This window comes from Canis lupus, chromosome 7 (genome assembly GCF_048164855.1).
Source record: "Canis lupus baileyi chromosome 7, mCanLup2.hap1, whole genome shotgun sequence".
Taxonomy (NCBI): domain Eukaryota; kingdom Metazoa; phylum Chordata; class Mammalia; order Carnivora; family Canidae; genus Canis; species Canis lupus.
The window spans coordinates 28,382,233-28,394,498 of record NC_132844.1 but is presented as its reverse complement, the minus strand read 5'-3'; the positions used below and the strand labels follow the sequence as shown (position 1 = coordinate 28,394,498).

At 35.3% G+C, this 12,266-nt stretch overlaps 1 protein-coding gene across 2 annotated transcripts in view; it reads left to right on the top strand.

Annotated features, from left to right (window-relative positions):
- The window catches only part of CYB5R4 (cytochrome b5 reductase 4), a 76,929-nt gene that overhangs the window by 22,706 nt on the left and 41,957 nt on the right, over positions 1–12,266 (top strand). For both annotated transcript variants that reach the window (XM_072832199.1, XM_072832200.1), the window contains exons 3-5: positions 396–496; positions 4,211–4,292; positions 10,566–10,595. In XM_072832199.1, coding sequence (XP_072688300.1) covers positions 396–496; positions 4,211–4,292; positions 10,566–10,595 — 213 coding nt within the window. The remainder of the gene's footprint in view (positions 1–395; positions 497–4,210; positions 4,293–10,565; positions 10,596–12,266) is intronic.

The window sequence follows — 12,266 nt, the reverse complement described above, 5'->3', positions numbered from 1 at the left end:
ATAAAAGATTCAACTTTCCTAAACTTAAGAGTTCCCCTCCCTTCATGCTGTGCATTGAGGGCATAGGTACTGTCTGGCCCTCTTCACATAGGTCTTCAGGGAACCCAGCAAATGCTGATATTATAGCCACTGCTACTGCTAGTGATGTAAATACTAAATTATCCTTTGTGTCTGATGTTTTCTGCCCAGGACCCATGAAACTGGCAGGCTAACTTGTTAGCTTGAGAGTATAGTGAAGTTTTATACCCTGTATGTACTAAATACTTTGAAATAATAATGATTTGTTAAGTAGGACACATTTGAAAAGTGAAAAGATTTTTTGAAACTTATATTTATAGTTTGTACAACTCTTAAGAAGTTCATTTAAGATATTATTTCCCCTTGTTTTGATATAGGGTTTGTTTATAATGTCAGCCCGTATATGGAATATCATCCTGGTGGAGAAGATGAACTCATGAGAGCAGCAGGATCCGACGGTACTGATCTCTTTGATCAGGTAAGGTGGTGAAGGTGATCATAGTATTACAGTAGAAGAATTCTCTTAGATTTAGCAGTATGATGGTTGTAGAAGAAAAAGAAAATAGTTGCACAAATTTCATATGTGTTGCTTGAATTTTGAAATGTAGGAAGATGCTCATAAGTACAACTGTTTGTTTAATTTGCCTTTTAATTATTTTGTTATAATTTAGAGATGGTTTCAAATCTGTATCTGGTCGTCTACTCTTAAGTGCTTGCTGTTTCCTCTGCTGGCATCTGTTTACTTACTTTTGATTGATCTTTGAGAATTATGATGATTGACTTATGGGAGGCAGTAACAATTAGAATAAAGAACAAGACACTTAGCTTCTCTGCGCTTAGTTTTTTCTCCTTTGGGGAGTGTTAAATAATCAGCCCGTCTTGCTATGCTGAATCTGCAAATGATGTAGAAAGTTAGATGATTAATGAATAGAAATTTTTATTTCCTAGAGCGATAGCAGAGCTTATGTATATTTCAAAAGATATTTAAATTAGTCATCTTTCCCCATATATTTACTAAAACCAAACATTAGCTCTTATGCTATTTAAAAGTTACATAGAGTATGTTTACTACTATTGTGAAACAACAATCTTGAGAAGAATAGAAATTTGGCTTTGTCTCACATATGCTTTATTTTGTATTTTAGTGATGACGATCCATGTTATGGCACTAGAGTTTTACCATTTGAGATACTGGAGTGAGATTGGGTTATTTTTAGAGTTGACTTTTTTTAAAGATTATTTATTTGAGAGAGAGATAGAGAGTGCACATGAGTAGGTGGAGGGGCAGAGGGAGAGTATTCTCAAGCTGACTCCCTGCTGAACAAGGAGCCTGACACGGGGCTTGATCTCACTACCCAGGGATCATGACCTGAGCTGAAACCAAGAGTTGGACGCTCAAAATGACTGAGCCACCCAGGCACCCCGAGTTGACTTCTGATCAAATATAATTTGATTTCTGTTCCTCCTACCTTCTCATCCATTTTAGGATTTACTTATTAAGCAGGTTGCCAGAAATACTGTTTGTTTTATATTTTAATGATACTGAGGTGCATCTGCTTAAATAGCAGATTCCCATTTGCTGTTAATGTTCTTTCTGGGTTGGAGGAAAGTTGTGTTTGGCCATTGGTCATAATAGCAGTTTCGTTGGGAGGTTCTTATTGCTGATTTAAGGCAAATTCCTGTTGTCATTTGGTATTTGTTATTGTCCAGCAGTGCAAGCTAAATAGAAAAGTTTGGGAACATTTGCATGAAAAATTATCTGACATACTTTCTTCTTATATCTGTTCTGTAACCTCTTGATACTGAGTATAGTCTTCCATAAAAAGAGGTTTCATCCAGTAAAATCTAGTCTTTATATTCCTCAGTGTTGTGAGGTACAGGGACCTTATTTAAGTAATAAACCTTATTTAAGTTTTGGAGAAATCACAAGAACTGCTATGTTGTTAAATTCTTCAGCAGTTTAACAGTACATTAATTACCAGATTGCTGCATTTCCTTTGACTTCAACAGAAACAGTGATATTTGTTTAAGACTTTCACTTACCACAGAAGTAAACAACTTTATATTCTAGAAACTGTGGTGAAGCTTCTTGTATCTTTAAATATTTGAGAATTTATTCAGGGCTAGTATTTGAGTTGTACAAAGAATATTAAATAATCTTTTTACTGTCAAATTTCTGTCTCTACTTCCACTTCTGACCTCTTATTTTGTATTTCCAAATGCCTAATGAGCAATTTGATTACCCGTTGGCACTTCAACTCATTTTGCTTTCAAATAATATCAACTCATCTTCTTTCCTTTTATTTCCCGTTTCCTGTTTCTGGTAATGGGAACTCAAAGCCACTTGAGTAATCTTTGCCTTCCTCATTGTGCACCAATAACCAGTCACTGATGAAATTCTGTGATGCTGTCTTTAAACATTACATCCTTTTCTTTCTTCCTGCTGCCTTAGATGAAGTCATTATCACCTTCTCTGACCCTGCTATTTTAATACTGTCCTCATATCTTTGCCTTCAGTACCAATGTAAATAACATGACAGCTAGATGAGTATTGCTTAAAAAAGACAGTCATCTTAGCACCTTGTCCTACAACTCTTCAGATGTGCATCATTAACAGTGGGATAAATTGAAAGTCATTAGCGTGGACTTTGAGGCCTTAAACGACTGTCTAAAGGCAAATATTCTCAATGTGCAGTTTGCTTTGAGCAAACTGAAGTGCTTTGAGCAAATCACTAGTTCCATGATTAACAAATGTCCTACCTTTGCCTTCTTGAATATCTTTCTCCTTCCTTTATCTGTTAAAATTCTACCCACTCCTATAGCCCCAGGGATAGTGCTTTATATGTCATTGGATGTTCCATAAATATTTGGTAAAAGGAATTTTAATTTTTATTAACAAATGAGTGCCCATTTATAATTATATATTATGGATTTGCTACTTTAGTATATATTTATTTACTTAGGAGCATATATGAAGATTCTCATGTCAGTATTATTTGACCTGGTTATTTTACTAATGAGCTATCATTTTGTTGAATAGTATATTAGTTTTCCTTTACTGGTCTTCTACAATTGGACATCTAGGTCATTTCCAGTATTTTGCTAATATAAGTAGTCCTATGATGAATATCCTGGTACCTGCATTTTTGTGTATATGTGTATATTAGGTGAATTCACAAATTACTTAGTGAAAGAGCTGCGTATTTTTAGGTTTTTAATATATATTGAGAAAGCGTCCTCCAGAGGATATTTAAATTTAATTCCCACTGGTGAGCTTGGCAACAAATACAGTCAGTTGTTTTCCTTGAAGTGACAGTCTCAGTCTGTTCATTTTCAAGCAAATGTCTGTCAGTTATCCAAGTCTGAATAACCAGTTTGTTTTTCAGTCTTTTTCGTTTACACATAGATGGCCTTCTGAGACAAAAAAGCTCAGTTCAATTTGCAAATCAAGTAATTGTGTAGGTGTGTTTCCTTAAGGTGACCATCTTACTTTGCAGCAGGAGTGTTTTTGAGAATGTCTCATTTTGTCACACAGAATGTAAACAAGACCTATACTCAAGCGTTGAGATTTTAGAAAATTTGATAATTTCTTCTACTTCATGAAAGTTATTCTTTTTTTTTTTAATAGGCTCCACATGCAGCGTGGAGCCCAGTGCGGGGCTTGAACTCACAACCCCGAGCTCGAGACCTGAGCTGAGATCAAGAGTCAAATGCTCAACTGACTGAGCACCCAGGCGCCCCTTCAGGAAGGATATTCTTAAGCCAGTCCCCCACCCCACCACCCCACCCCTGTGGATATGTGATGGTGAAGAATATAAAGATTGAAACTGCTGCCTTGATTCATACCAACATGCAAGCAGTTTAACCACTGTTGCTTTTTCCACATTAGTGCAAGTGTCAACACCAGTGGAAACGGCAAAAGCATCTCATATTATTATGAAACTAATGGAGACCTCATGGAAATATGAAAGGGTGTTAGGAACCTCCAGAGGTCTATAGACAACACTTAGAGAACATTGTCTAAAGAATCCCTATGTATACTGCCTCCCTGTCACTCCATTATTGGCTGATTGAATCTGCTTCTTAGTTTTTCAGAGCAGTGTAAGATTGTTTAGTTTTGCTGCAAATAAAATGAGATCATCTCATGGAGTGTGAGTCATGTTTCTTTTTTGTCATTTATATCCCATCCTAGGTTCATCGTTGGGTCAATTATGAATCCATGCTGAAAGAATGCCTGGTTGGCAGAATGGCCATTAAGCCTACTATTCCGAAAGGTGAGTGGTGCTGGTGCTAACCTGGCAGTGATGTGTGACACTCCTGTGCCTTTTTTAACTTAGATTTCAACAGACTCTTTGTAGTAAAACTGCAGAACACTAAAGACAATGAGAAGATACGGAAACAGCCAAGAGAGACAGATGTACCAACAAACCAGTGCTTGCTGGAGTGACAGCTAACTCATATAATTTATTAGCTGCTACAGCTTATTTACTTGAACCACAGTAGAAGCCAGAAAACCATAGAACAGTATCTTAGAAATGCTGAGAGAAAATAACTGGCAACCTAAAATCATTCAGTTACAGTGAGGATGAAATACAGGTAGTTGAGACCAGGAAGAAAACTAAAACAACTACAAAACCAAAATCAGGAGAGTTTGAGGGATTGAGGAAACAGGCTTTCTAATTAAATCCTAATCATAAAGAAATAAACTATAATGAGTATTCTTTCTCCTTCTCCTCCTCCTGGCTCAGGGGAGCGCAAACATGTTTCTCACCCAGAATGAGATACAGAGTCAGATATTATATATTCGTAAATTATTAAGTTTCCTTTTTAACCCTGTTCCCAGCCCTGCTATTGATGACTGAGGCAGCAGAGGATCTGCAGAAAGAGTGCAAGTTTCATAGACGCCAACATAGGTTCAGATCACATCTCTGCCACTCATAAACTGTTATGTTCTTTGGCATCAATTAACAGATCTGAGTTTTCCTCAGCAGTAAAATAAGGTTGAAGAACGAAACATCCTAACATCACTGGGAGGGCTCAGGGAAGTTATGTTTGCTGACCATCTAGCACTAAGAAGTTGCCAACAGATGGCAGAGAGATAGTAGAAGTGGTTGCTTCTGTGGGAGCACCTTTTGCCCCTCCACTCTTTCAGGCCTGAGACTGCTTACATTTCCTATTCCTTCTTATATCCCTACAGTTACTAGGTATAAACGAGCCCTGAACCTTTTGCCTTTTTACCCCTAACATGTTTCACCTGAAAGATCGTTCTGTTTCTGTGAAAAAGAAAATACTATCATTATTATTGCTTTGGCCTGTGAGATTAGGGCTGTGAATCTGTGTTTCATTATAAAGCGTTTATATATATAAAGAGTGTCAGTGTCTTGCTAGGGTAAAGCCAGCAGCAGGTAGTGATGAGACAACTTGCAAAGCATTAGGAAATAAAGACAAGAATTTTACTAGTAGGCAAGGTGTTGATTGCAAGTAAGGAGATCAGGGTTTTTTTGGTTGTTGTTTGTTTTTTAACCATAGAGACTTAAGATCTAGCAAGATACAGTTTGAACTGCAGGCTAACCAGCAGGAGTAGAGCATATAAACAGGGGCAGAGTAACTAAAGAGTAAGATCTGATGTGTCAGAAATAAGGAATATTCACAATAATTAAGGCAAAATACCACTGTAACGTAAGTACTACTTGTGCCTTTCATCTCTGGCCACGGATTGATCATTGAACTCAGCTGGCCTTATCAATAGAAACTACTAGAATGGGTTAATGTTGTAGTTGTCCAGATTGAGGCAGTTCTGAGTATGCAGGGAGGCTCTGTTAGTAATTGTGCTGGGATGATGGGGGATAAACTGCGACTCTGGCAAATCAGAGCATGTGTTCACTCCACACTTAGAACTTTCTAGATGAGTTGGGAACAGAGGATGAAAACAGATGAAGTAGGAATAGACCGTGAAACCAGAGAAGTGGGAACAGTAGGTGGAGAGAGACTATTGCCAATATGAGGATTTGTGGAGGAAGATGGGGAGACTGGCTACGCTGAAGAGGAATTTTATGCATGGGCTTCCTTCAATATAAGATCCCTAGTACCCTCTTTTAGGTAGGTAGCCTGCCAGACCCCAAAGCAGGGGTATCCAGAATTGGCATTCTATGAGCATCTACAGCTGGGCAGTTCTGGAAGGATAGGTTTTAGTTTATCTGGTGGTTTGTAGTGTAGCAGTGGTGAAATGCATGGATGTCTAGGAAGAAAACAGAGAAGCTAATTGCATCAGAATATAAAACATAGTACTTGTAGATCCTTATGAAGCAAAGAATCAGTGATTTTTTAAAATAATCCTTTGTTTAAAAAGTATTATGGGTCGTATTGTGCTTTAGAAAAGTATCAATAATGAATAAAAGGAGAAACTTGCTTGTAAAGGTAAGCTTCAGTTCTTGATTACTTATTTATGTGGATGGAACACTTCATTCTCTGGCAAAGATAAAAAATGTTCTTGTTTTTTGCCCTATGTTAATCCACTGTTGCCATTATTGTAGGCACAGACCATCTATGGCTATCCAGTGCTAGAATGTGCCTTGTCCAAATATAGATGTGTTAAAAGTATAAAATACTGCATTCTAAGACTTAGTTGAAAAAAAGAATGTAAAATGTCTCATAAATTTTACATTGATTACATGTTGAAATGATAATGTTCTAGATATATTATGTTAAGTAAAAATATATTATTAAAATTAATTTAACCTGTTCCATTTTATTTTGTTAATGTGGTTATAGAAAATTTAAAAGTATGCTTATGGCTTGCATTATATTTCTTTTGGGCAGCACTGCTCTAGATCATAAGTATACTTTAAAAAATTTTAATGGAAAAAAATTTTAATGGAAGTCATATTTTAAAAATGGTCATATTTTCCAGTGGCATAGGGTAGTGTCAGAAATATTTCTTCTTAATTTCTCATTGCTTTATCATGGTTTCTAATACTTTATGTTTTTCATTTTTACACCCACTCACTCAAGCAGTTATTGACTATAAAGCACTTGGATCCATAGATCAGTGTAGACTGCTTAGAGATGGAAGAGATTTAGAGGTGTTCTAACACCTTCACTTGAAAAGTTAAGATGCTGCTTCTCCCTCTGCCCTACTTCTTCTCTCTGTCTCTCTCTCTCAAATAAGTAAAATCTTAAAAAAAAAAAAAAAGATGAACACACTATATGTTAACTAAATAGAATTTCACCCTCCTTCATCCTCCCATTTCCCCCCCCCCCTTTTTTTAACTAACTGGAATTTCAATAAAAACTTGAAACAAAGAAAAAATTACAAAAAATGTTTAAATAAGAATGAAAGTGAAGATACTGAGGTTTATATGTATATTTACTTAAGGGATATAGTTACTCAATTGGAGAATCCTGCTATTTAAAGAACCATGGATGCTTCATGTTGTAAGGCAGAGAATCACCTCATTAAAGTTACCTACTTTTGCACATATGTGTGTGTGTGTGTGTGTGTGTGTGTGTATCAATGATTCTTAACAGATTGATTTTGCTCAAGGGAGCAACGTCAAGACATTTTGGTTGTCACAACTAAACTAGGTGCTACTTGCATTCTAGTGGGTTAGAGGAGAGGGCAGTGATGCCATTGCATACCCTTAACAGTGCACAGGGTAGACCCCCTCAACAAAGAATTAATCAGCCCCAAATCCAGCCCAATACACAAGATAGATTCCTACAACAGAGAATTTATCTAGCCCAAAGCTATCCAACCCAAAATCCAAAGGGTTTTTGAAGTAAGAAGATGAGGTATGTAGCTACATGTAAAACATTCAATTATAAATGCTTAGCATTTCTCTTCCTAGAATACTTTTCTTCAGAGCCTTGTGACAAATGCCTACATATTTTCAATACATAGCTAAAATATTACTTCCTCAATAGAGTCCTTTCAAATTCCTTCCAAGTAGAGATACCCTCCTCTATGCTTCTCTATACCTTACCTTCTGCTTATCTCTTTTAAAGCATTTATCATATGTATTTAAAAGAATGTATCAACATTTTATTTTTAATTCTGTTTATTTAATTTATTTGAATAAGTAATGCATTCACATGACTCAAGTATGAGAAATGTTAATTTCTGCCCCTGTTAATACCTGTCTCCCATCTACTTGTTTCCCCCTTCCATACACACACAAAGGTAACCATGTTACTACTTTCATTATGGATCTTTCCAAATTTGTGGATAATTTTAGTAATTCAGTAAGCAAACAATTTATATCCATATTTTCCTAACATTTTACCAAAATGGTTTTATATCAAAATCTCTATTAAGATGATGATCAATAAATATTTATTAAAAGAATGAGTATACTGGTAAAACAATTTTTCTTTCTTTATCCTAGAGGAGTCCTCCGTGGCTCCACTCAACAGAGGTAAACTGGATTAGGGTCACAATTAAAAATTCTCACCCACCCTCTTACCAAAAAGGAATAGAGTACAGTCTATAAATTGCAGTGCTGGCTTTCACAATGACTCTGATCTCTCCAGAAAACAGACTCTTAGTAGAGTAATGCAGTTTAACCAACATTGTGAGAAAATACAAGTTCTCTTGGCCATGGAGCAACTAAATAATGAAATGAATTATCTAGACAGAATATCCGATTTCTTGTCAGTCTCATGTGACTAAGATGATTCAGATGTAAATATACTTAATAATACAAAATAGTCTCATTTCTGTGTCTCAGTTTTTTAGAAGAGTTGCAAAAGACTAGTAGAGTTTTTAAATATAATTTAGATCATTTTTAAAAAAGCTTTTATTTGTTTATTCCTGAAAGACAGAGAGAGGCAGAGACATAGGCAGAGGGAGAAGCAGGCTCCATGCAGGGAGCCCAATGTGGGACTCCATCCCAGTACTTCGGGATCATGCCCTGGGCCAAAGGCAGATGCACTCAACCTCTGAGCCACCCAGGCGTCCCTAATTTAGATCATTTAATAGAAGATTTCTTCCTGCTGGTACTTTTTGTATTAAAAAATAGACTCAGGAAAAAAATTACTGATTTAGTAGGATCCAGAAAGTTCTGACAGGTTCAATCAGTTCACATCAGGCAGAAAGCAAGTCATATAAGATAAATGTACATTTTCCTCTGGAAACAAATTACCTGGGGCAATATTTTAAAATCTGTGATCCTCTTAAATAAAAACAAATTGTTTGACTTGATAGATGAGATTCTTCAAACTGCCAACTATATGGTGCACTGAAAATAGATTTAATTTACTTATATCTATGAATTTGTTGTTTGTTCTAAGATAAAACAATCATAGCTGCAGTAGGAAAGATAAATGAAACCCACTGATGAAAGTGAACAATCAAGCAGGGACAATCGGTGATCCCTTAAAAAGTTTGTAAGGTTTGTAAGCTCATTTGGAGGTAGAATTTAGATGATTTTTAGGTCTTTTGTCTTTCCGGGAAGTATTAGCACTAGCAATGCCATAGTAAGAAATACGATGCTGAATTTGAGAGAAGTCCAGTCTTTGTTGCTGAAGAGCTATGGATTTCATTTTGGTTTTCAGTCTTAAATGAGGGGATCAGATGGTAATTTATGTATGTTGTTAAGATTCCTTTCAGCTATGAATTTTTTTTTTTGGTAAAATAAGGAGAATAAAAAGAATAGTCATCTGGCCTCCTTAATCATGACTATTTTATGATACTTGGGTGAAGTGGTGGAGGTAATTATGGGATCTCTGGTTGATTGAAAATTAGAACGTAAAAAATTTCAAAACTTTCATTGAAGTAGTTTAGTTTCTTTTTCCTTAAAACAGGTTACCTTAATGATTGATATGTCAGTTTACTACCTGTATATTTTGTTGGCTTGTCATTCTTTTTTTTTTTCTTTCTTTCTTTTTTTTTTTAACTCTGTTAACTTGCTCAGGGTTTTATTTTGACCATATGGTGTAGCACTTGTGATGATCAAAATACAATGTAGATTTGTGATTTGGCTGCCATCCTGAAAGAAAATACCGGTTAAATTTTCCTGGGTTTGTAACACTAATTGTATTACATTGTCTATACAAGTGAAAGTCTAATATTTTAATTATTTTGCCATTTAAATTTGGAGCAACGATAATTATTTTACTGACATAGATTAAGATAGATAATAAGGTGTCTTTCTTTAGATTGTTAACATGTATGTCTTACATATAATGGATACTTTTGACTACTTTAGAATATGATAACCTGGACAAAACTTGGGTTTTTGTATGCTTTCTAAAGAAATTAACCAAGATATTAGGGGAAAGATGTTCAAAGAAGTAGAAAAAAAGATCAGTGAAATGGGAGATGAATACTAGGAGAAGAAATAGTCTGGTAATTTTCAGAGATGAAATTTTCTTATTTCAAACATAGGCCATCTATTTATTAGCCTTTTCTACTCAGACCTTTAAAGAAAACCCTTCCAAAAAAGGGCTGTTATCTTCAAATATAATATTAACTGATACTCTCTTTGATGTTATAGTATAGTTACGTGGCTCTTTTTTTTTTTTTCTTTTTTTTCAAAATTACCATACAGACTATCATGAAGAAAAGAAAGTCTTAAATGGTAAGTCATATATGTTTATGGTAAAAAATGGATCATATTCGCAAAAGTTACATTGCCATACAAAATTGCTTTACAGAGTTACTTGGGGTAGCATTGAGATTTTTTTTTTTTATCCAAAGATGCCTTTACTTGCCTAAATTTAGAGGATTTGGCAGAACTTTATTGATTCCTTATTCTAGCCATAACTCTTATAGTAAGTAATCCCTCCTCTAACATCCCTGAACATATGTTCATCTGCCTGCGGCCTGAATATTTGTAGTGATGTTATTCTACTCACAGAAGTAAAGATTGAACAAGTCATATCCTCAGGCATGGAGCTCAATGCTGGTGTTTGCACACAGATGCTGAGTAGCCTGTTAAGCTGCTTTTCCAGGCTCAGCAACTCTGGCTCAGCCATCTGGTATGACTCAGAATTACGGCTGCCAATGTCCATCACCCCCTACCTAGCTCCCACTCCAAAAAAAAACAAAATAAGTATGATGTAGTGGTCAGTATTGACTCTTAGGAAACACTGGGGGCTATTCTGAACTATCTTATTAAGATATGTTTAGAAATGGGTTTTTTCTCCATATTTGCAAAAAAATTTTATAGAAATTCAGCTACAAACTAGATTGCCAGATTACCTCTTCTTTTTTAACTTGAGAAAATAGTTTATATTACAGACTGACTTATTGCAGTTTATGATTTAATACCAGAAGCTTTTTGTCTGATAGCTTAGCACTACATTCAATGAAGGACTGATCTTAGGTTTCACATGATGATTGACTCTTTTGAGATAGGCATACAAGCTTCACTTAAAGACTCATTACTTATGGACTGGACATTACCATTCCCACCACAGATGGCTTCTAGAACCTTTACTTTCTTACTGCCCACTTCTGAATCTACTACATTTAACTACTACCTCAGTTCAAGGTAGTCTTAATCTTAAGAATGGATTATTCTTCAGTAATCTGGCCAGCATAGTAACCTATTATGATCTTGGATTCTATAAGATTGTATATTTATATTTATTACCTGCTTCTAATATTTGGCTAATTTAAGTTTATGTGGTAAGTCTGTGTATTTGCAGATGTGATGTCTGCCTGCAATGTCATTATTCAAATAGCTATTTTAAATCCTGAATGAGATAAACTACTATGGTATTCCACTAGAGACCTGATCCCTTCTAGTTAACATCAGTCATCAAGCAGCACTTTTGGGGGAGGAGAATGTTCATTTAGTCCACCTACCTTTAATTAATTATTTTATTCCACCTACATTTGCTATAGATTCAACTTTTCTAGAAGTATATATAAGATGTTTTGTTTTGTTTTGCTTGCTAAATGTTGAAATTGAGACACATTTCACAGCCTATTACATTATTCTGTTTTAAAAAGTTATATTTGTATGATACCGTATAGTTTTTTTTGAGTACGTGGAAATTATTTCATCTGCTCTCTCATGAGATTGCGGGGCAGATTTCTTTACTAGTTTGGATTCGAGGAGACAAAAATGGTGGTTTTTATAACATCACAGTGCTAACACCTGAAATCCAGATTTCTTGGTCCTAATCAGATCCTAATAAGATCAAAATTGACTAACAATCTGTGAATCCTGTTGATAGCTTTTTCTTATCCATATTGTTAGGTTGTGATATATTTGTTTTTTATTTATATATCTATAAGGCCT